Source organism: Nomia melanderi, chromosome 13 (genome assembly GCF_051020985.1).
Source record: "Nomia melanderi isolate GNS246 chromosome 13, iyNomMela1, whole genome shotgun sequence".
Taxonomy (NCBI): Eukaryota; Metazoa; Arthropoda; class Insecta; order Hymenoptera; family Halictidae; genus Nomia; species Nomia melanderi.
In genome coordinates, this window is record NC_135011.1 from 3,659,687 (window position 1) to 3,682,651 (window position 22,965).

The 22,965-nt window shown below is 39.1% G+C and overlaps 5 protein-coding genes, 1 long non-coding RNA gene and 3 other non-coding genes across 9 annotated transcripts; 6 read left to right on the top strand and 3 right to left on the bottom strand.

Moving 5' to 3' along the window:
• Nucleotides 1–242: 242 nt before the first annotated feature.
• On the top strand, nt 243–2,573 carry LOC116431552 (uncharacterized). The gene is made up of 4 exons (XM_031987174.2): nt 243–375; nt 1,583–1,822; nt 2,104–2,285; nt 2,367–2,573. The coding sequence occupies exons 1-4, from the start codon at nt 267–269 to the stop codon at nt 2,571–2,573; spliced, it is 738 nt and encodes a 245-aa protein (XP_031843034.1). The 5' UTR covers nt 243–266.
• TRNAH-GUG (transfer RNA histidin (anticodon GUG)) lies at nt 881–952 on the top strand. Its single transcript has one exon. It is a non-coding gene; the product is annotated as a tRNA-His (tRNA).
• Nucleotides 1,391–1,463, bottom strand: TRNAR-CCU (transfer RNA arginine (anticodon CCU)). Its single transcript has one exon. It is a non-coding gene; the product is annotated as a tRNA-Arg (tRNA).
• Nucleotides 1,912–1,984, top strand: TRNAM-CAU (transfer RNA methionine (anticodon CAU)). The gene has a single exon. It is a non-coding gene; the product is annotated as a tRNA-Met (tRNA).
• An 877-nt stretch (nt 2,574–3,450) lies between the features above and the next one.
• On the top strand, nt 3,451–5,548 carry LOC116431606 (E3 ubiquitin-protein ligase ARK2C). The gene is made up of 3 exons (XM_076373067.1): nt 3,451–4,198; nt 4,271–4,430; nt 4,499–5,548. Exons 1-3 carry the CDS (start codon nt 4,023–4,025, stop codon nt 4,532–4,534), a joined length of 372 nt encoding a protein of 123 aa, XP_076229182.1. The 5' UTR covers nt 3,451–4,022; the 3' UTR covers nt 4,535–5,548.
• A 1,709-nt stretch (nt 5,549–7,257) lies between these two features.
• Nucleotides 7,258–13,883, top strand: LOC116431583 (uncharacterized). The gene is made up of 5 exons (XM_031987226.2): nt 7,258–7,336; nt 10,902–11,036; nt 12,754–13,001; nt 13,072–13,305; nt 13,413–13,883. The coding sequence occupies exons 1-5, from the start codon at nt 7,258–7,260 to the stop codon at nt 13,881–13,883; spliced, it is 1,167 nt and encodes a 388-aa protein (XP_031843086.1).
• On the bottom strand, nt 10,015–12,828 carry LOC143175195 (uncharacterized). The gene is made up of 2 exons (XR_012999931.1): nt 10,917–12,828; nt 10,015–10,835 (listed from the first exon to the last, which is right to left on the bottom strand). It is a non-coding gene; the product is annotated as an uncharacterized LOC143175195 (long non-coding RNA).
• A 271-nt stretch (nt 13,884–14,154) lies between the features above and the next one.
• LOC116431581 (adipose-secreted signaling protein) lies at nt 14,155–17,304 on the bottom strand. Its single transcript, XM_031987223.2, has 5 exons — nt 17,153–17,304; nt 15,477–15,594; nt 15,269–15,406; nt 14,989–15,175; nt 14,155–14,916 (listed from the first exon to the last, which is right to left on the bottom strand). Exons 1-5 carry the CDS (start codon nt 17,163–17,165, stop codon nt 14,860–14,862), a joined length of 513 nt encoding a protein of 170 aa, XP_031843083.1. The 5' UTR covers nt 17,166–17,304; the 3' UTR covers nt 14,155–14,859.
• Nucleotides 17,305–21,023: 3,719 nt separating this feature from the next.
• LOC116431582 (general odorant-binding protein 56d-like) lies at nt 21,024–22,929 on the top strand. Its single transcript, XM_031987225.2, has 5 exons — nt 21,024–21,168; nt 21,864–21,939; nt 22,303–22,394; nt 22,560–22,665; nt 22,745–22,929. Exons 1-5 carry the CDS (start codon nt 21,121–21,123, stop codon nt 22,822–22,824), a joined length of 402 nt encoding a protein of 133 aa, XP_031843085.1. The 5' UTR covers nt 21,024–21,120; the 3' UTR covers nt 22,825–22,929.
• Nucleotides 22,930–22,965: the final 36 nt, after the last annotated feature.

Below are 22,965 nucleotides of genomic sequence, written 5' to 3' on the forward strand. Positions count from 1 at the left end.
CGGACAGGATATAAACACATTGATAGCCATCGAATCAACGCAGTTATGTCGTCGGAGAATTCGTTCGATTCTCTTCAAGTTGGACTGGAAAATATGGAAAAGTCTCGACGAATATATGGATAGCTTGGGAAACATTTCCGGTTCGAACGTCTCTGCAGGGCTGGTTGACCTTTGCACCTGATTATCATCGATGGAGGATGGTCCGATCGTAACTAGAGTCTAGTGGGTCTATCAGCGCTCTGGCATTTTAGAGGATTTTCAAAGGAATGACCTCCCACGCGCACGCGAAGACGATCTGCACCGGAAGTACCGTTTCCAGCGCGTTCTCTGCATTGCATCTTTTAAGGAGCTACAGCTTGTTCGCTCCGTCCCCAGGTAACTTCGACAATCATTCGGTTCCGTGTTGCATCGTGTTCCAGCTGCAATTAGAAATTCGCTGTTATTCTGCCTGGCATCTCTGTTTTATCATCTATCGTTGATCATGACTTTGTTGATCATTTATCCTTGCATCTATTATTGCAGATCGTTTTATGAACTCGCGAAGTTATGGGGGTCACCGATGACCCCCGACCAAATCGAATTATAATCCAATTACACGATGATTATCTGCAAACATTTTTGTATTCAAACGTGCAGTAATAACAAAACGATTCCATGAAATGATTTGCTAGAAATGTAATATCATTCGTTCCGTGTATCTTGCCACGTGAAATCATTCAACGTGTTAAATATGTAGAAGTTTGTGTTTTTCATCGACTAAGGGATTTTACGTTTCATTTATAAGTTAAGTTAAGACTTAAAGTCACGGACGAGTGAGCAAGTTGGTCGATGCGATCCTCGATGTCCGCTGATTTCAGAGTCGTTACCAAGTACTCCAGTAGCCGTGATCGTCTAGTGGTTAGGACCCTACGTTGTGGCCGTAGTAACCCAGGTTCGAATCCTGGTCACGGCAATGTGTCAATGACACATTGTCACGGTTGGAGGTGTATATTTTTTTTTAATGATTTTGTATTTTACATCCTCTTCTATCCTCGTATGCCTGTCTACAATATATATTTTAATTAATATACTATGTTGTTAATATAAGCGATGCTTTTATATCTCTACTTTCTTCGCAATTATTTATCATGCAATCGGCTCGCGAATGTATGTCACTTTCACATAACACACGTGCTTAATTCAATCCCAATATTATTATGCAAAGCATCACTCATTATAGGAACGATTCAAATTAAAAAACATTCGCAAAAGATTATCTGTTGTAAAACTTACCATACGTATGGATAATTTCTAAATGTATAATTTCCTTTAAACCATTTCAATTTGTCCGACGGCAAATGAAAAAGTAAATCGACGCAATTGTTACTAAGGATAAAAAAATTTTTTCAATTACCCCTGGTGGGACTCGAACCCACAATCCCCGGTTTAGGAGACCGATGCCTTATCCATTAGGCCACAGGGGCTCTTGGTACTCAGCCTCTTAAAAATAACTACAATTTTACCATGTAGCAACAAAGAGATGACAATGTATATGATAAGTTTCACAATTTTTTGTAAATAATCAATTGTATGTAATTGTTAGACTTGTGCAGATACGAGCCATGCAATTCTAGAGACTATACCTTTGGAGATCCGGATGTTTTAGCAAGTTCTGGTGCAAGAGACATTGCAATTGGCCGGACACCATCACCATTGACAACTTCACCGTTGTCTGCGGGGTTCTCGCTTCCCGGTTCCTTGCTTCAACCTCCGTTCTTAACGAGTGTGCCGCCATTAATGCAATCTATAAGTGTGCCACAACCATTTTCGAATATTAATACAGGTAAGTCGTTGATTTCTCAATTAATAAACTGTATCAATAAGTCGGATGATACGTGTACTTCTAAGCGTTTAAAAATTCCGGTATCAAGCGCCTCGGTAGCGCAGAAGGCAGCGCGTAAGTCTCATAATCTTAAGGTCGTGAGTTCGATCCTCACCCGGGGCAATTTGTTTTTTGCATTCTGTAAAAATAATCATATTTCACTTTCGTCGATGTAAATATACGTTTAACGTTCGTTGGAATAAAGAAAAAAATAATTTTAAAAATACCTGTTGGCGAAACAGGTGGCGTGGTAAACCGTCATTTTTTGGGCACAAACGGAATCGCAAATTCGCAACGGCGACCCAGGAGCGAGAAGAAACCGATTCCTGACGAGCAGAAGGATGAGAAATATTACGAACGACGTAAACGTAATAACCAGGCTGCGAAAAAATCTCGAGACGCTCGAAAAATTCGGGAAGACCATGTAGGTTAAACGTAACGCGAAATGTGAATGCATGTTAATCCGTTCTTACGTGTATTCCTAAAAGAAATCGTTACGTTGCAGATCGCGTTAAGGGCAACGATGCTGGAACACGAGAACGCAATTTTAAAGGCACAAGTATTAACGCTTCGAGAGGAGGCGCAATCTCTCCGGCATATGTTAATTAAACAACAGGCGACAGGATTGCAATCGATTCAACGATCGATCACGTCTATGACACCTGTTACATTAACGCCCCCACATTCCACATCACTGGACTGTCAAATCTAAAATCAATTCTTTCTAATAACTTGTAGGCGAATTTTTTAAATAACGTAAATTTTGTTGAACTATTGGATTATACGAGTGTTTAGCAAGATATAATGACGAAGTACAAAAATTTATCGACGATGCATAGCTCTGTGACGATAATGGTTTTTTGAATTCGTTCGTTTGTTTTTCGAACGAGGTTAAAGGGACGTTTTTCAAAACGATGTTTCCTTTGTTATCCGTTTAACTAATCTATATGTTAACGTCGTCGACAAACTCGATTAGAAGTTAACTCGTCGCAAGTTGGAAGATTTCGAATTCGCACGATAAAACACGTGCAAAATATCAACACGACACTTCATGAGAGATTTTGATTTTCCTGAATTGTATAGTCAATTTGTAAATAGGCGAACGATGTATTTATTTTATAACTGTTGACGAATAAATAATATATGCATTATGAATAATATATCCTCATTCTTATGTAACGGTCGCTTCAAATAACTTAACGTGTCTGATGACGCTTCTCGTAACGAGTATTTATATATTGAAGAATTGATATAAAAGTATAAGGTTCACTTGCAATGATACCATTGCTAAATCCCTATTATTACGTTGGAATACAGTGTGTAAAAACTGCGCATGTATAATAATAGAAAAATGACAGAGTCCGATAAAAATGATAATATTAGAACGTTCTATAATTTTGTTTACCTTTCGAGTTCTTCGTTACGCTACATTCATCGTCGAATAAGATTCGAAGGGAATATCATTGCGAGAATTTTGAAGTGAAATTACGTTGGTCAGCCTGTCAACAGCGAGAATTTTATGAAAGTTGGTATGCTCGAGCATGCTGCTGTTGTCCTTTAGAGAAGGACTGCATCGAAGGAAACGTAGTAACCTGAGAAGGAACAGGAGCAAAATATATGCTGAAGAAGGTGCTTGTTTATTTGACACTTGAATCGGACTATGTTAAATTATATTTGGTTATTGAAATATCTCTTAGGGAAAGGAAGGAATTTATTAAAAAGTTGGATCATATGAATGTTCAAATGTTTATCGTAATATTGGCACTTGTAAGAATAAAATTAATCTGTAATTCCAAGGTCCCGCTTAATCCTAGCAATGTACGCTCCTGCTTCGCGAAAAATGTACCAATAAAGAGCCAAGACGCCATTGTTATTTTGTTGGAAACCAATTTAAGTTGGTATATTCTTAAAGTGAACGAACAGTGTATGTACAGTGTTTTATGTGTCCGAAGTTTGAAGAGCGTGGCTATTTTCGTTTCTGTCGTTTGATGTTTTACGTTTTTCCTTATTCCGACTTCCATGGGAAGTCCAATAGTTTGTTTGTGTTGATCAGGAACCCCCAAGTATTTGTAATTACATTTAGTTGACTGATCGAGACGCTTGACTTCGTTGGATGTGTTACAAAGAATTTTATAGTTAATTTAATTGTCAATGAAAGAAAATGCCATCCCCAAGCGTTGTCGCTGTGTTGGTTGGTCTTGTTGTAGCGACAGCGACACTTACATTGCACTATTTTTTTACACGTGAAGAAGAGGAAGGCTATCGCAATACTGAATGCCGTAATAGTACAAACGCATACAGATCATATGATAATTCACCATATTCCTATCCAGATAAGTATGTATTTTATAAATAGTATTAAAGGAGTTGATATGTATGTAAGTGGCAGATTTTTTATATTCTTAATAGCTACCCGAGAAGGCGACGAACTGCAAGTGGTCAAGGAGGTCCAGAGGTTTGCACAATATGCTTAGAAACAATAATAGATAGAAAACAAATAGTATTGCAGCCCTGCAAACATATATTTCACGAAGCCTGTATCAGAGAGTTGAAAATTCAAACGAGAGAGGTAATTTACGAAAGTAAAGTCACCCGATGTTCTAAAGAAGTTTTATTATATTGTATAATATATTACAGCAAGTTTGCCCGAACTGCAGATGTCGCTTTAAATGAACAACCAAATTCAGTACAAAAACTTGCTACGTAGTATAATGTTTTTGTAATACATTGTACACATTAAAAACTGAATTTATATAGCAGTTCGGTTATTCTTATTGTTGCAAGTCGGACTTCACTGTTCAACAAATTGTTTACAACGGCAAAATTTCTACTTAGAAGATGAAAAAACAAAATGTAAAAAGTTCATGTAAAAATTGTATGCAGTGTAAGTTGGTTTCCTAAACTCAGCAATGGAATTATTGCAATGCGAGTGCTTATTTATTAAGCTGTATGCCTTGTCTTACATGCCTTGTATTACAGGGTTATAGATGTTATGCCATATTTAATAACTGTAATTGTATATTATTTTTGTAATGTAAAATTGTTTGAGAACACATCAATTCATTAAGTTTAAAAGCATGTAATTTAATACATATGAACTTATTATCTAATTAAATGAAGTAACTCATGTAGAATCATACTCGTAAAATAATTTAAAATTAATTTCGTATCTCGATTCAAGAACATTTGTGATCCTGTAAAAATATGGCGTAGTTTGTACCATTTTTACTTGTTATTCACACATTGCTGTTGTAACATCTCTATAATAAAAATTTAACATAACTCTATACATATTTTAAAATGTAAACATAGCCTGTTGATTAGAATAACAAACACAGAATTTAGATGGTAGATTAATTTATTTTAAAGTGTTACAGGTTGTACAAAACGTTGTAATGTAATTTTCGTGCATCATACAAGCGTCGTTGACAGTGTAAAAAATTACGGAAGAGAAAGTTAAATTGCGTTAACTTTAATGGTACAGCAGGAATTTTATGTACCGTGAACCGCTTACGAAATCGTGCTTTAATTTAAAACAAAGAAAAAGAAAACCAAATTTACTGAGTCACTGACGAATGAACGGTAAAGAAATATATTACGTAAAACGGTAAACGTAAAGAAACGATATCATAAACACATTTGTCTTCGCTAATGTATTCCTTGTGATGGTACACGCAGCTCGCTTTCTTTTTCACTCATCGTAATTGGATTTCTCGATTTCCGATTCAGTAAATCCGTTTACTTTCCAAATTGAAGGAATAAATCAGTTCCTTTCGACTTTCCGTATTTTCCAAAGTAATACTTCAAAATGGCGCAAAAATTGTGATAACTGCTTTAATACTTATGTAACATATAATATAAGGACGATATAATTGTCATAAATTATGGAAAACTGATTGTGATTATGTTTTGTAAGAACGATTAAAACTGATATATGTATATCAGTGAAATGACAATCTTACTCGTTCATCTGTAAACTGTCTCTGAAGGATCTCTTCCTATAAGACAACAATTTCTTACATGTCAACTATTAGTATATAAGAATACAAATGTACTAAACATATATAAATGATGTTTCAGTTTATTTAGGTATATCTACGAATAAGAATAGTTCTCAATTAATTAATTAGTTAAGCCATTGCCAGTTGTGAACTGTACATAAATTGATAATCTCGCAATAACAATACGACGTGTTAAAAAAAAAAATGTATGATTCTTTGAATCATGTCTCAATATTTCAATGTGTTAATCAAATTAGCAATGTATTTGATATGAATAGGTATTAACTTTTCACAATAAAAGAACTGATTCAAATCACTTTTCTTATTCTGTTGTAACCTAACTCTAACCGGAAGTGTACATTTACTTCAAATTATTTCAACAAAATATTTCACGTGTCGAGGCATCATACAAAGTTCAGAATTAACCCTTTGCACTCGGAAGTTTTTCATCAGAAATATTTAAACATCTGACGAGATAAAGTTAATTTATTTATTTCAGTATTTCTAAAATTGATGCATTATACAAAGTATAATATTAACCCCTTGATCTCTGTAGGCTCCAATATTGCACCAGTTATATTTAATAATTTCAGGGTAGTTTCTTTGATTCATTAAAATATTTAATTTGATATTTAACCCTTAACACTCATGGTTTTGTAATCTATCAGCGACTGCAATTTTTATGGTATCTCTAGTGAAAATGAAAAATGCTATAACATACCTTCAATCTTTTAATAAAAATCTAATAATAATAGAGAATCTAATAATTCTAGCGTAGTTTCTTTGATTAAAATATTTGATTCTCTATTATTAATTATTAGATTTTTATAAAAGATCGAAGGTATGTTGCAGCATTTCTACATTTCACTAGAACCATAAAAATTGTAGTCGCTGATAGATTACAAAACCATGAGTGCTAAGGGTCAAATATCAAATTTTATAGTTTCACCGTGTAAAATCAGACGGCGAGCGCACCCCTCGAGTGCAAAGGGTCAAATATCAGATTCTATAGTGTCACCGTGTCGAATCAAGTGGTGACCGAGGGTCACCTTCCGAGTGCAAAGGGTGAAATTCGTTACGTTAGCGTGTTCCACGGGGATCCTCGTAACATTCTATACAGGATGGCTGTAAGCGAAGGTAATGTTTGTCCGGTGAGCGGCACGGTGGAACGTAGAGAACCGGTCAGTTACCCGAGAAACACTCCGGCTGGTAGCAGGACATCGATCGTTAACCTCGAAGCCTCCGCGTTCACCGGCGATCCAACGGCGGCGGTGACACAGGGATGCAAAAGTGGCGGGAAATGGCGCGTCGGCGATAAGCAAGTGTTAAAAATTTTCCGAGTTTCACGGACTTCCCGATGCTCGGTCGTCAAAATGCGCGTACGCGTCGGATACGATGCAGTGTTCGCTGACGATTGTTCTGTGTATCGTTTATATGACCGCGAACTTCTCGGAGGCCGTCGAGAAGGAACGAGGTAAGAGATCCAGGATTTGAAATAACGGTTATTTTCGAAAATTCGAATATCCTCGATCGCTTTCGTAACTTTCGGTACACTGACACTTGTGAAGGTGCTCGTGTACGCATACAACGTGCAATTCAAACGATCGAAGAGTATTTTAAAATTTCGAATTTTTTTGGTTTTCAATAGAATAAAGCTAAACGTAGTAACTTCGAAACCTGTTAATGTATCGTTCTCAGGTATTTAAATACGCCGAAGTACCACGTTAGTCAAAGTACCTAGGAATCTGTGAACACGTTGGATGCCACGAGGGTCACCGGTGACCTCAACCAAATGGAATTACTATAATTGCAATAATATCAACGTAATTCAATTACATTTTCTACATTTGTCTCAAAATCGTGAAGACCGAATTTCGTCGTTAATAACTTCGATCGATCAGTGCGCCAGTAATTTTCTCGCGAGATGAGCACGTTGAATGCCGTGGGTCACCGGTGACCCACCGAATCGGATCACTATAGTTCACTCAGTTAAACTATGATTATTTAAGCAAATTTCTATATTATAAATATCGCTGCCTCATTCGACAGCTAGATGAACATGCGATAATAATCATGCGATTCGGTATTTTGCTGTATGAAATCGTGCGGCATTCGGCGTGTTAATATTTATCGCGACAATGTCGTAAAACTGGTGACCGAAGTTCGAATCGGGACACGATCGCCACGGTGACCACTGGAAGCTGGACGACCGGCGGATTAACGGTGAAACGGTTTCGTGTGACAGCACCACGCGAATCGCTGGGCGCTGTTAGCATCAGGCCCATAACGAGACAACAAACGGTCCCCGCGGTTCGTCGAAATCGGACGATCTATTTTCAGGGACGAGCACGTGAGCGCCTGCTGCCGTGGATCGCTGCGAGGCTGAAAATCGATCGTCCCATTTCTCGGACCGGTTTCACGATTGTCAAGGCAGGCCGAAACAAGTTTCCATTAATCTTCGATTTCATTCGCGCCGCGGATAATTAAGAGGGATTCCTACAGAAAAGTGTATCTCGGCAAAGGACATCGTTGAACTTTGCTATTAGATTTACGTTTCAATTATTCCTATTACATTCCGATGGCTAATGTTCGGAGCGTTGCCCAGCGTTGAATGGTGATACCGATTCTTCGATAACAAAGGCAAATGGTATTGAAAATTGTTATTAATGATTTAGTATTACAGTAGTCATATCACGCTGTGATGTAGCTAATTATTAAGTATCTTTATTTAAACTCAAGCTTTTTATTGTTCTTCGGCAAGTTGGAAGCTCCGGTCATCGATGACCACCGTGTCAACGTGTTAACCCTTTGCACTCGAAGCTTGAAATTAACTCGAGGGGGAATCACAATAAATTGAGGAACAAAGCTATTTTATTCCAATATTTTACGTATCGCATTATACAAAGTTCTTCACTTGGTTTGATACAGTGAAATTATAAAGTTTGATGTTTAATATTAAACTTAGTATAATGCGTCACTATGTGAAATATCAAAGTAAAATACTCCCTTAATTTATCGATTAAATTATTTACATTAGTCGCATCATCTAGATTTTATCAAAGAGTGTTGAATATTTCTAGGAAAAAACTTTCGAGTGCAAAGGGTTAATTGATATGTAATCCCTATAAATATTCTAACAATATATTTTCGGTTTCTTCAAGTATTCATTATAATACTCAAGCGAAACTATCTATTTTCAAGATCGTTTCGAATATTCAATGCTTCGAAGATATCAACAATTGCGAAAGAAAAGAACCGAAAGCATTTTGACCGGTAGTTCTAGTGTTAAATATCAGATTTTATAGTTTCACCGCGTCAAATCAAATGGTAAGAGTTTTCTTCCGAGAGTTATTCTTTCTAGATATTTATAATGGAATCATGAGATCTAAGTACCTTGGTACCGTAAATTGACGTAACCTATTACCAGGTACCGTAACAGCCGTACTTCCGGTTTTCCGTTTTAATCGCCGCGAAAGAAGAAGATATTTGATGCGACGCAAAGATGTCACCGGCAATTACGTGATAGACCAGCGTGATCAACGAAACAATTAACTCGGCAACAAAGGCGGCGTCGCTTTGAGAAACCCGTTCCCGTTAACGGCCGTCTGATGTTTAATTGCGGAAGCATAATGGGTAACGCGCCGTAACACCCAATATGGCGGTGTCGGCGTTGTACATAATAATTATGGTTTCGACGACGATGAATGATCGCTGTATACGCAGACGAGCGTGGACGGTCAACGGTGAAAGCGTTTCACCGAATGCAACGTCCGAGCGAACTGTCCCTTTTTTTTTTCTCTTCGCGGCGTTCACGCTGCTGCTCTTGCCGCTCGGTCCGTACCTCGAGGAGAATCGTGTTCGTTCCTCGGAATTGAGATTACATTATGGCTAAATATAAATTAGCACGTTGAACGCCGCACGATTTCACGGAGGAAGATACACGAAACGGAAAGAATTTAATATTAAATCATTCGATCGAATTGCATTGTTATTATTGCATATTCATCGAGCTGAATATCGCATTATCTAGCACTATTTGTAATATAGAAATATTTCTGAATGATCATCGTTTAATTGAATGAACTATAGTAATTCGATTTGGTCGGAGGTCACCTCCATGATTCAACGTGTTAATATAAATGAATCATTGCATAACGATAATTATCATTATATATTCTTCTGTATCATTAGAAAATTATATAATATATAATAATATATAATATAATTATATAATAATATTCATTATTATACAACAACTATTTACTAATTTAACGGATCAGAAGGCAAACGTTGGAACACAGCCGACCGTCTGAATGAAAATCACAAGTACGCAACCGTTGCACAGTTCCCGTGCGCGGGAGGTAGAACGCGTGCTTCCCGCCAGCCGGAGACCTAATGAAAGCAGAATCCCCCCTAGGCTTTTCGTTTTTTCTACCTAAATCTATGTACCACATACGGGGAACGCTTAGGAACAGGCTTTCTAATAAACATATTATATTATTGCCTCGACGCTCGTATCTCGCGACGCGCGATACCACGGCCGTCCGACGCGTTTCTCTTCTAATCGGCGGGATTCGAGATTCCTCGTACCTCGGACAATGCAATTAGTCCGCGTCGAGTAATCCCGGCGCTCGATAATTGCTCAATAGCCGTTGCCATCTCGATGACAGCGTGCCGAGTGTACCGTCGTTAAGAGAAAGAAAAATTCCCGTGGAAATTGCAGTTCCGACTGCGAATGGAAGTGTGTTGGAGAGGAGTCAGGGCCAAAGACATTCCTCGCCGCGTGTCCCGTGGTGCTTAGCATCCCGTGATCCCGTCCCGCATGTCGCTAGAATGGCAGATCGTGCCTGGTCACGTTTTATCCTGGAATCCACTTTCCTCGATGGTTTCCTTTTTGCATAAGGGGTCCGTTCCATCACGCGATGCGAGAGACGCGAGATGCTTCGCCCGAGGTCCTTCACTCTCAAAGTGAACTAAAAAATATAGAAACTATCTGAATTCTCCACACAGTTCGTGATATCGAGTCGCTTTGGTTGCAGTAAGGGAATTAGTACGGGAGTGGGCGCCGCTGGTCTGGCTGGCACCTGGCGAACAGTTCCTGCCCCTCGGGGTGCCTGACTTCCTGGACCACATGCAGCCCGACGACGATTACCTTCGCACCAGAGTCGACGTAGGTAAATGAAAAGCGACCGCGATTTAGCCACTTGCGCTGGAAATTCTTTGATTCATTAAAATATTTGACTCTTTGTTATTAATTATTAGATTTTTATCAAAAGATCGAAGGTATGTTACAGTATTTTCCATTTCACTAGAGATACCATAAAAATTGCAGTTGCTGATAGATTACAAAACCATGAGTGCTAAGGGTTAAACATCAAATTTTATAGTTTCACCGGGTAGAATCAAATCTGAATCTCCCACTCGGAGATTCGACGAAGTATCGCGAATTTATCCTTTATTTTGTTCGTTGACCCATTGCCACACACTTTTAGCTTTGAATCGTGCTCAGAAACGCCTTTTTTAATCGTTCGTTTCGACTTGTTCAGGTCGTGAATAATCGTACGCAAAGTCGACTTATATGTTGTCTACTGTTCATTTTTGTTCAATGTTTCACTGAATGAACAAGTGCATTAATCGTTTGCGGCAGTGGGTTAATCATTCTGTACAGAGTGGTACATTTCGAGAGAACCTCCAAGCGTGATGCGACAAGATTGTCAATGTGTGAAAGGCATTGAGGATTTTGGAACAGAAAGTTCCCAGCGCAGGTGGTTAACCGTTTGAGTCCCACGTACCGCTGTTCAGATTGCATACCGAGAAAACCCACTAGATTCGATCGGCTTCGATAATACCTGGCATTTGTCTACGCGAGCTAAGCGAAGGATTCAAACGGTTAACGATAAACGCCATGCCGGTCATCGACTGAGTTGCTTGGAAACAATCGCAACATGCAAGATAACGGATGTCCCATGGAAGTGTTTAATGTGACTAAGCTGATAATACACAAGGATAGTAACGACAAACAATGAATCATTGTCCCTAGGATTTTCGTGCCGCTTAACGGTAGAACTGCCAGATAGGTCAAAATGACCCATTCTTTGATGTTTTCTTCGTGATTACTGAAACGGCACGAACACCTATTTGAGAAATGACTAAAGATGATTAAGTAATACCTAAGCTGAAACAAAGTCATTCGAAATAAATTGTCAAGGGTCGGTTTAAGCGCTCGACAGTTCTATTAACCCTTCGCGGAAGATTCTTTGAATACAAAACCTTCAGCAGATAAAGCTGAATTATACATCGAATGCTTAATTAACCCTCTATGGATCGAATTTTTGTTCACAATTATAACAAAATCTATGTAGTACGAAATTAATAAATATCCACATATGAACACGAATTAATATATTTAATAGTTTCAATAATTTCATCAAACGAATGTATTTCGTAACTTTCAAGTTACAATGACGTTACACTTTCACGCCTGAGCGTATAAAAGTTGCAGGATTCATTTTATTCGCCATTTTGAGTGCAAAATGAAATAAATCAAGATGCCAATATACTGACTTCAAGTTACATGGTCCTATAAAGGGTTAATACAAAGAAAACTACGCGATGATCTCTGCTGTCCAAGTAACTAAATCATTCGTCTGCAACTTGGTCTTCGAAATACGCGTTTCATCTCTAAATGACAGTCGTCCGTAAAGGGTTAACACACCCGAATTCGGGTGACATTATTTCTTACAGAAACTTGGACATTAATTTTTTTGATGACGTAAGAAAGATAGTGGAACAATTATTAAGAAGAACTTTAATTTCTCAGTTCCTGGTTAACGAAAGAAACTGTTAAAGTAACCACGTGGCTCTGTGCTAACAGCGTTAAACGATCCGCAGAGTCGTTGCTGAGGAACCGGTCGTCCTTCTTATACGGCCGCAAGCCAGCCAGCTCGGTGCCGGTTTACGCGTTGATCAACAATTGCGCGGTTCAAGAGGACACGGCCGGCTCGAGCGGCGTCCGTGAGCCGAAGAGGAGGTCGCGTAGGAACGGCGATCATCCCGTCGCCGATTTCGGCTCCTCGATCTTGACGAACGACGTCCCGGGGAAAGCGTGGAAGAGCGAGGCGAGGAAGCCCGCCGGAGAGGTAGGTCCCGGTGAAAACACGGCGACAGGATTCTGGCGGTCTCTGACGCGATCGATCACGTCGCTTGCAGAAAATGGGGGATTTCGAGAAAAAGACGAAAAAACGGAACAGGTCCCGGAAGCCGCGCTTTCACGTGACCTATTGGATGTTCTACCCGTTCAGCGAGGGAAAGGCAGTCTGCGTTCTGGATCTCGGATTTTTTGGTACCTGGCCGATACCCACCGTAGGCGGCGTGTGCCTCGGCATGCTGAAGGAGTACGGCAGCCACGTGGGCGATTGGGAGCACATGAGCCTGTATTTTAAGGTAAGGAACGGAGGCGGCCGCGTAATTCATTATTAGAAAGCGCCCGGCGTGTCGTTCCGGGCCGCGTCCCCGAAGCTCCCTCGTCAGCTTTTGTGTTCGATTTGTAGGACGCCAATTATCCCTCCGCCATGTACGTGTCCGCCCATGACGCAGGCGCGTTCTACAGGTACGACCCGCGGAGCGGCACCTTCGTCTACGAGAGCCAGGAGACGCGCAAGGGGATCTTCCAGAAGCCTATATTCCCGGAAAGGGTATTCACCGCCAGCGGTTCCCATCCGATACTGTTCAGCGCGCGCGGCTCCCACGGGCTATGGACCGCGCCCGGCAAGCACAAGTTCGTCAGGTTGCCCAGACTGTACGATGAGAGCGGCTTCGGCACCGCCTGGCCCACGTGGAAGAAGATAGAGTTGCTGCTGAAGGAGGAGGACAGCGTCCTGCCGGGCTGGATGAATTTCAAGGGCAAATGGGGCAACCCGAAGAGCAACTGCCATCCCTTGGTCAGGCTCGGCTTCAACATCTGCGAGTTCGTCGACGGACCGACCGGCATTCCCATGAAGAAGACGAGCTTCCGGTGCTGACAGTGGATACTCGATAGGTGCTTTTTATTTATGACGAGTAGGTGGAGAAACGTTCTAGGATCTTGGATCATGTTGACGTGAAAGCCGGTTACCTCGAGCTTTTCGAGAGCCAAAGGCATTCGTCTAAATGATAAGGCAGTCGTGTTAAATGCAAGATGGTCGTTTAATAAATTTGTAAAACGTTTCGTTCATCGTTGAATTCGTTCGGTTTTAATGATTCTGAGTTTAGCAAGGATTTCGAGAACAGCGTCGCTGTTTGTCTCTTTTCGTCTTTTCTTTTTTTTTTTTTGATTAGTGGTTCGTAAAGCCTACGCTCGATGTAAAATGATAGTAAAATACAATCTCGCTTATCGTAAATAGCCCGAGAATGAATATTAATAGGTATAGTAAATATTATAGGCATTGCATGATACGTCTCGTTGCAGAAGTTAACGATAGGTAAATGCTGTTATTTAGCAGTTATCTATAAATTACATATCTCGATATGATTCCTTCGGAAAGGCCGATCAAGAGGAACACATTAATTTTTCTATGCCGTGCTCGTCCCCGTGAAAGACTGGTAACATCGACACGGCGGAAGGAGCCGCGGGGGTCTTGCGGATATTGCCACGCGGGCCTGCGTGAATCGGACCAACGTAACATACTCGAGAAAAGCTCATTGGTGAACGCCGCGCATTTCGATAAGTTATGTCGTGCAGTTTTGTTTAAGGTGAAACAGGTTTCGTGTTAGGCTCATCACAGGCGTATCCTACGTTCTAAAGTTAAAAGACATGTAAATGTGATTGCTTATGCCGACTAATATAGCCATTTCTGGTCACTGACCACGATACTATGCTCATTGCATGTACGAAGAATTGCACGCTCAACTTTCGAAATAAGGATCGTTCTAGTGGATCGATCAAGCCGTCTCCTGTTGAATGCTTCATTGCCAACCGGACGCGCGGTTCCCCTTGTGAACCCAGGCGCTCGTTTCCGTTCAAGGTTGCTGTTGGCTGTGCGTTCTCAGGTATGTTTTGATTTTTGCACCCAGCACCTGCGAAAAGAAAACACTCAACTCTTAGACATGCGAATAACAAGAACACATTAGCGAGATCTACTCGGAGACCTCATCTTCCTCCGGCCTATCCACACCGATGCTGCGTATGCCGTTCCTCAGCAACGGGGTACCCTTATCTTTCCCTAAGACACGTGCGTTCAACTGGATCTTCAGCGGGGTTCCTGATTTGCAACAACTTATCTGTACCTCTTCCTTCAGTATCTTCTCTTTATGCGCCAGAAACTCCAGCTTCAACCTGTTACAAAGAAACACCCTTGAAGCTCTTTACTGGCACGTTTACAATTGAATTAAACAGTTGAAACTGTTGAATCTTTGTAACGTGTTTCACCTTAAGCCATCCTTTTCTTGTCCTAAGTCAACAATGCGACAATTGGGATTGTTGTTTCCTGTGGCTACGGCTGGTACCAGTGTCTTCCCTTCATTATGCACGCATAGGTTCCAGGGAATCAAGAATTCCACGAGATACCTATGGAGAAATATGAGTTACATTAGATTCGTTGGTGGAATGAAATTTAGTGAATGAATGAAAATGATACCAGTGATGGAGCTGTAAAAACCCGAGGTGAGCATCAATCTGTCCATGTCGCTGCGGTTGTATCATGATATTGTTGTCTTTCCCGAGGCCGCTTCCTCCGCTGAAGTGCACGTGATGTTCTGTACAATTTTTTAATTAGGAGAAAAGAGATTAGTTCGGTTTAGTTCGGTTAACGTTAATTTAATATACATAATGTAATAAGAACATAATTAAACATATTTCTAATAACTAAATAAAACATGTTTCTTCGAGTGTACAGGAATCGGTTAATTAACCTAATTTGAAGTGACGCGGGGAAACTAACCGGATATCAATACTTCTGAATCACACTGACACGAACTTTCAGCGTTTTCGTGTTTACTGGTATCACGCTTTGATAAAGGGTTCATTAACACGATTAAAGTTTAATCTCTAATTAAACATTAAGCGAAAGGATAATTTCAAATTCTTATTGTGACAGAGTAATTCAATTGTTTTATATACGAAACCGTTATGATTATTCTAAAAAGAATTTTACTAACTGGAAAAAGAAATTGGTTAAGGTTAATACATAATTGGTATACTTAAGTATAATAACTGAAACAGTTTCATTTAATAATCTATTATAATCGACGAAAATTTATATTTGTACAATTTATTTTTACACGGAATCACCATCTGGCGGTTGCACCGTGAATTATGTCTCCCCATTAAGGCGGGAAAAGGATTAAGGAAAAAAAAACGAAATTAAACATTTTTTTCTTGAATCATCAATTAGAAAGCAGTATCAGACCTCTACAGTTCAAAGTCATCGGTACATACGATTATAGGAGACACAACAGAATAAGCTATTTCAAGAAAACGAATGTATAGACAAGTGAAGACCTAAATGTCCAATGTTATAAGCCCGGATTGGAGGCTAGGAACATATCTACTCTGTTCGTGTAAGTGTATCTACACACAGTAAAAGATTAAGAGTTATATGACAATTTACGTAATGAACGATAACGCGAAGAAAGCAGGCAGATAAGCAAACCAATTTCGAAACGAAGAAATTTTGAAACTGAATATATTACGTTACGTATCAACGTGTAATTCAATGTATCTTTTCGATGTTTTATCAGGTAAAACTCGCTACTAGCAATTAATTATTCGTTAGGAAAACATTTCCAGTGATGGTAAGTATCAACGAACTATATCGGCACAGTTGTGTGGCATTATGTGTCACTTTCGATTTGCCGGATATCTGTCAGTTCGCAAGAAGTGTTAAGTCACAGATTAAATATCATCCGGTGGTTAAAAGCCGGCTGGAAAGGTTAATGCAACAGAGGGATCGATGTCGATGTAAAGAAAGCGGGATAGCTTTGGAAGATCGAAATGTTTAATAAAAAATTCAATGTTCCTTGGATAACTGAAACGTTCAAAGTGGCGCGCTTTCAAATGACCCAGTTATTAGCATATCCTAACCTAGTACGTTACGACGAACCGGCCTTGAGGAACTCGCGAACACCCGGGAATTTAATCTGAATTTTAATTAAACGCAGGTTCCGATTGTACGAGCGTTTCATTGTTTTGCAACTGTCAAAGTGCTACGCGAACTTATGCGGATGGAGTGCATGGCACGATGAAGTTTTAATGAGATTGAACGACCACTGGAACGCGAATGATAATTACGTGTTTCTCGGAACGGTTTGTTACCTTTATCTCCCATGTCTTGTAAGGCAATTTGGCAGTTGTACTTTCATGCTACACACAACTACTTAATTTAATATTCCGTACCGCAATGTTCACTGCACTTCTCTACGTTGGTAGTATGCATCGCCAGTGCATACCGTTCTATCGCATCGAATGGTTTCGTGCGTTGGCACTGGTGGCAGCACTGACCTTAATTAGAAATCAAATTACTATTTTCGTATCAATATTCCTGATAGGATATCAATTTATTTCAGATATCATTTGGGAAACGTTGCAACGGAAAGTAGAATTTTTTAGGTTAGGGGAGTAGCTTACATGCTGCGTTTAATTAGAAATCAAATTACTATTTTGCTATCGATATTCCTGATAGGATGTCAATTTATTTCGAATATAATTTAGGAAAAATTGCAATGAAAAATGGAATTTTCGAGGTTAGGAGGGTAGCTTGCATGTTGTTGCATCTTCCAGGGGTTATTGATTCACTAAAAATATCGTTGATAAAGGTATTTACATAAACTAAACTTGTTTGTTTCACTGTTACAGGTGATCAGAAATGTTGAAAACGAGGGAATCACGAGCATTGAACTATGATACAGGAAACAAGTATATTGCAGCTTTGTGCAGTTGGATATGTTCCATTTGTTGGAAGAGATATTAAAAGAATTTAAACGAAGAACAATCACTGACAATCATTCGTTTCACTGCATGAAATATTAAAGAAAAGTAAATGAAAGTTTTGTATGATTAATCGCTTACGATGAATTAATTATGATTAATTGTTTCCCTAAGTGGAGATCAAGTATATAATATTGTCAATTGTAAAAGAGTAATAATGTAAAAGCGTCAATTTGAAACTTTCTCTTGACCACCACTGTGTACACATATCAGCGTGGAAGTTTGTAATAAATCATCATTACAGGATGCTTTCATTAAATTATATGCAACACCTGATTGCCCTGTTTATTAGTAATTTCCTGTACGAGGACGATGGTCAAATATTATCCATAATTAAAATGATGAATAATTGTGGTGTCTGGCGGCCATTGTTCCTATTTCCGTTTTCCGTGGCTGTCAATGCCTCACGATTTATTTTTTCGACTCCTCGTCTCTCTGCCTAATGGAAAAATAATATTCACAGCCTCGCCATGCTCTCTGCAACCGGCGAGAAAATCCGGCGTGCGCTTTAATTGTTTTTCCTTGTAAAAAATTATAAAGTAGGCAGCCCGATGTAATCGATCCTAAAGATGATTTATATTGACGATAACTATAAAGACGGTGTTCCCTCGGAATACACGAAAGGGGATATTTAAGTGTGTTCAAGTACGAATGATATAATGCCGATTATGACCGCGGAAGGTCAAAAGTGAAAGACTTGACAATACTATGCGTGTTTGTTATTTTTTTTATATTAGCCAACATCATCAATTTTCTGCGGCTGAAAGGGAACACGAAATGCTATTACCCTATTTTTATATCATTCGTTTCTCGGTAGATTTCTCGATTTTGTAACTTATAAAAATGACGATCAGTATCGTACAGCGGGCGTTCATTTTGATATACATTTCTTGTACCAGTGAATACAAATGTTTTTTTGTTTTCATTGTTAGCATCGATGTTCATCGATTAAACACGATTGCTCGGCTAATAAAATGATTTATGTAAAATTCTTCCTCATTCTTCGGTTGGCATTGCGATACTATTTTATCCTGAATTCTAATGGAAGATTCTGTTGTTTTTATACGAATCGCAGCAATCAGTCATCCACAATTATTCGCGGAAAACTTTAGACTTAAGCAGAATGATCCACAGTGTAGCAAGAAATACAAAACGACCACATTATGATTCGCCACATTATTATCTTTCAATCGTGTGCCGCCTAGCCAGGTAACCGATAAACGTAACGTGAAACGATCTTATTCCCAATCGCTTTTAATTGCTTCGGCCGTGCTCAACCAACCATAAGTCGTAAGAATAAAACGTAATATTAAATCCCATTGAAATTATAATAGACCCGACTGTTTAATTACACGCGAGGAAAATGATAATGCTCACTGTGAACATAAAATTACTGCGAACAGTGAGTTATTAACTGTAATATGTAAATTGCAGCTGAACGAATCTAAAATAAACTGTTTAAGTCTTTAAATTTGATTTAAAAAGTCTTTAACACTAGATCTACGGAAATTTACTATACAGTTCAGTACGGTACAGTATATAACTGCATCAATCAAAATCGACTTAAACATTTACCAAATAATGTTTATAAAATTCAGTGTGAGTTAAATTGACTCTTTCCGTAAATCTAGCGTTGAATCTTCAAATGATTTAATAGTAAACTTGACGCTTTTCAAATTGGATCCGTCGCATACGGGAGCATGCGTTAAAATGGCGGATAGAAGGGAAACGAACGTTCACAGTTTTTCTCTTAAATTTTCTTATACGTAGAAAAATAAATAAAATATTGACTAGTCAGAAGGAAGAAGGAAGGGGTATGGCTCAATTAAAACAATTAAAGTGTCTATTAAAAACATTGTTCTTTGATATATAAGAAACATAAGAGGAAAAAGTATAGAGTCTCGGTAGATTTCAACGCGGCTCGAGATACTTACATAATCAGCTTTACTCATACGCGACTAATAAAAGCGGATAATCAATTCTGGAAAACCACCGTTGATCCTTCGGAACGAATATAAAATAACAAAGTTTATTGTGACCTTCGCCGGGCAGGTGGGGCGTTGACGGAACGCAGAAGATGAATTTACGCGCGATCCATGGCGCATATTTATAAATGAAATTCGATAACATGTGCATGGGCGAAGACGGCATTATAAAATTGCCGATGGTCATCAATTATTCATGACGATTAGGAGGACTACCATCTTTTCTTATTTGATCTCTCCCTTTTTTTCCTCTTCCTTCGCATGTTTGAACAACGTCACCGTAATTCGTAATGGATTTTGAAGAGGACGGGTTGCCGGGTCATTGATCGCTTCGCGATGACGGCGCTGTTTATTCCTAAATATAGAATCCTAAATTGTTGGAGTTGTAAAACAGTCTTATAATTTTCAGCGACGCGAATGAAGCACTTTAACCCTTCGCAGACGAAGATTCTCTGAAATACAGAAAACTCTGAACAGATGAAACTAAATTATGTATCAATTAACTACGTGCTGATCTCTTGCTATTCAAGTGATTAAATCATTCGTTTACGACTTAGTCTTTTAAACATAAACATTTTATCTCGAAATGTCGACATTCGTCCGCAAAGGGTTAAAGTGTTCTTAACACTTTGATCTACCACCCTAAGCGAAATTGATATTCGTTCGTTTAGATTTTAGAAATTAAAGGTTCGAGAGTCGTTAAGATACACATTCGCCTAACTGCATCAGTCAAAATCGATCCAAACACTTAGCGAATAATATTCATAGAATTCAATGCGAGTCAAATCGACTGGGTCCATAAATCTAGCGTTGATCTTTTTCAAACTTTCGAATATGTTACGATCTTTCAACTGTTGCATTCACCGAATAGTGATTTATTATCTTCGTACGCGCGTTTAGCTGTAACTTCTATTCTTTTATTCGAAATAAAAGGAGGTGGATCCGAGTGGAGGATCTTCCATTGAAATAAACGAAAGAAATATTCGTTTTGTACTTGCCTCCTCGTGACAGCGGACGAAAGAGCCGTCTGTTATATTAAAGTCCTTTGTCAAGATAATCCACCACGCATCCTTGGTTGCACAATCGACGAATATTGTGATACGTAACCGGGGGCGAAATGTCGGCGCGTCTCTGTCCGAAAAACACACGCCGCGTCGGTTCGCTGCCCGATGGAAGGAGAAACCATGACACATCGGCGTCGTTCCTATCTGGAACTATAAAAACGCCTGGAAGATCGGATCTGTGTACAGTTCCCAGCGAACATCACGTCAGACTTCGTCCGAACGGCTCCATCAACCACCGATAACGAACATGAAGGCCATCCTGCTCGTCGCTGCCCTCTGTTTCGTCAGTGCTCTGGTGAGATCTCCGAATTTTTCGAGCTTATTCCTTTTTCACTTGATCTCTACTTCACTGTTGAGTTTTTGAATTTTTGCAATGTTCTAGTACAACAAAATAGACTTTACATTACAATACTTTCACTTTTGTAGTGGCCTTATGTCTAATACAATTTTTCAATGGATTTTTCGTCTTTCATTTGGGAGCTCGTTAGTAGATCCTTTCTTTCATTCATCTTTCGTACAGCATAGATTTTGGCGATATCAATAATGTAATGTTGAAGGAACGTTAGTTATATTAATTTTCTTGGTGGTGTTTCGTTCGATGAAGCTTTTGCATTCGTTGATTCTTTGTTTTCGAGTTTCTCGAGGTTTCCACTCGTTATAATTCTATCTGAATTACTTCTCGAATGCGATTGCGTGCCACAAAAAAGTAGTAAACCAACGGCGACCGGTATTTTTAATTGAATCAATCGATAACCCCGAATACCACCGCAGCGTGATTACTTTCTTAGAACAGTATAATCGCTGGTCGCGATTAGACTATCGCGATCCAATGATTTTTCGGTCGGTGAAAGGAAACTGAGAAATAATTGATTGATCTGATTTGAAACAGTTTGTTAGCCGCGACTAATTGTAGCGATTGTTTCTCAAACGTTTGAGATTAGATTCGATGAGTCAGTAAACGAAATTTATTTACCATTTCTATCTCGGTAGGCGCTCACAGACGAACAAAGGGCAAAGTTGTCGGAGTACAAGAAGAGCTGTGTCGCGGAAAGCGGCGTTGATATAAGTGAGTCTGATTTTTGTGTAATAGATCACTGCTACGAATCGTCTCTAGTTTTTCAGATTGAAGTATTAACTTATTATTAACCCCTTGCCATAGAATAACTGAGACTTGCGACGATTTCTCGATTAATTGAACAAAATTCAATGTTCCTCGTTGCTCACGGACCAAAGCAAAGAACTGTGCTATTATGAATTTATTATTTTCAAATGAAATGTTCACTTAAAGTAGAATGGAAAATTATGTCGCATTTCTTCCGAATTGTCGATAGTAAAATATTACGCCAGTTTCGTAGCAAAAGTAAATAATACGCCAAGGGGTTAATGTTCTTCGGAACCGAGATATATTTTCTTCGCGTTTGTTCCGCAGAGACGGTTGAAGATGCTAAGGCTGGCAATATCCCCGAAAGTGACGAGAAACTGGCTTGCTTCGCCTCTTGCATGCTGAAGAAAATTGGAATCGTAAGTATTTTGTGTCTTCTTTGACCGCTAGAAAATAATTTAAGTAGTTATTTGCTCGCTTTCTTTCTCCTCTATCGTTACGTCGTTCAAGTGACCGCGCGTCAAATGTTAATTCAAAACGGACAGACCGTTCATTACCAATAATAATAATTACTCTTACGACAGATGAACCAGGACGGATCCATCAACGAAGAGGTCGCTCGGCAAAAAGTAGCCACCACCGTTCCTCAAGATCAAGCTGAAGAGCTTATCGGCAAATGCAAAGACACCAGTGAGTGGAATGTTAAAAAATTATTAGCTGCATATAATATGTTTGACGTTTATTAATGAGATTTTTAACATTTTTTTAGCTGGAGCCAACGACTGCGACAAGGCTTTCAAATTGGTTAAATGCTTGAAAACCAACAAATCATTCGCTGTACTTAATTAAATAAGAGACCCTTTTAACGATATGATCTGACAGAAAACTGATATTGTATACAAAAACTTGAACAACGCTTGTAACTGTATGCTAATAAACAAGTGGTTAGTAAAACTTTTCTGTATTTTCCTTTCCCTTGAGATAAGAATA

Bases quoted from the DNA above. Each gene is read 5' to 3' on its own strand.
- LOC116431552 (XM_031987174.2), top strand. From the start codon at position 267: ATGACCTCCCACGCGCACGCGAAGACGATCTGCACCGGAAGTACCGTT. The intron at 1,823-2,103 runs GTAAGTCGTTGA...TTGGCGAAACAG, and splicing joins ATTTTCGAATATTAATACAG to GTGGCGTGGTAAACCGTCAT. The intron at 2,286-2,366 runs GTAGGTTAAACG...GTTACGTTGCAG, and splicing joins GAAAAATTCGGGAAGACCAT to ATCGCGTTAAGGGCAACGAT.
- LOC116431606 (XM_076373067.1), top strand. From the start codon at position 4,023: ATGCCATCCCCAAGCGTTGTCGCTGTGTTGGTTGGTCTTGTTGTAGCG. The intron at 4,199-4,270 runs GTATGTATTTTA...TATTCTTAATAG, and splicing joins CCATATTCCTATCCAGATAA to CTACCCGAGAAGGCGACGAA. The intron at 4,431-4,498 runs GTAATTTACGAA...AATATATTACAG, and splicing joins TGAAAATTCAAACGAGAGAG to CAAGTTTGCCCGAACTGCAG.
- LOC116431583 (XM_031987226.2), top strand. From the start codon at position 7,258: ATGCAGTGTTCGCTGACGATTGTTCTGTGTATCGTTTATATGACCGCG. The intron at 13,002-13,071 runs GTAGGTCCCGGT...CGTCGCTTGCAG, and splicing joins CGAGGAAGCCCGCCGGAGAG to AAAATGGGGGATTTCGAGAA. The intron at 13,306-13,412 runs GTAAGGAACGGA...TTCGATTTGTAG, and splicing joins ACATGAGCCTGTATTTTAAG to GACGCCAATTATCCCTCCGC.
- LOC116431581 (XM_031987223.2), bottom strand. The intron at 15,407-15,476 runs GTATCATTTTCA...ATTTCTCCATAG, and splicing joins TTTTTACAGCTCCATCACTG to GTATCTCGTGGAATTCTTGA. The intron at 15,176-15,268 runs GTGAAACACGTT...TCTTTGTAACAG, and splicing joins CAAGAAAAGGATGGCTTAAG to GTTGAAGCTGGAGTTTCTGG.
- LOC116431582 (XM_031987225.2), top strand. From the start codon at position 21,121: ATGAAGGCCATCCTGCTCGTCGCTGCCCTCTGTTTCGTCAGTGCTCTG. The intron at 21,169-21,863 runs GTGAGATCTCCG...CTATCTCGGTAG, and splicing joins TCTGTTTCGTCAGTGCTCTG to GCGCTCACAGACGAACAAAG. The intron at 21,940-22,302 runs GTGAGTCTGATT...TTTGTTCCGCAG, and splicing joins GGAAAGCGGCGTTGATATAA to AGACGGTTGAAGATGCTAAG.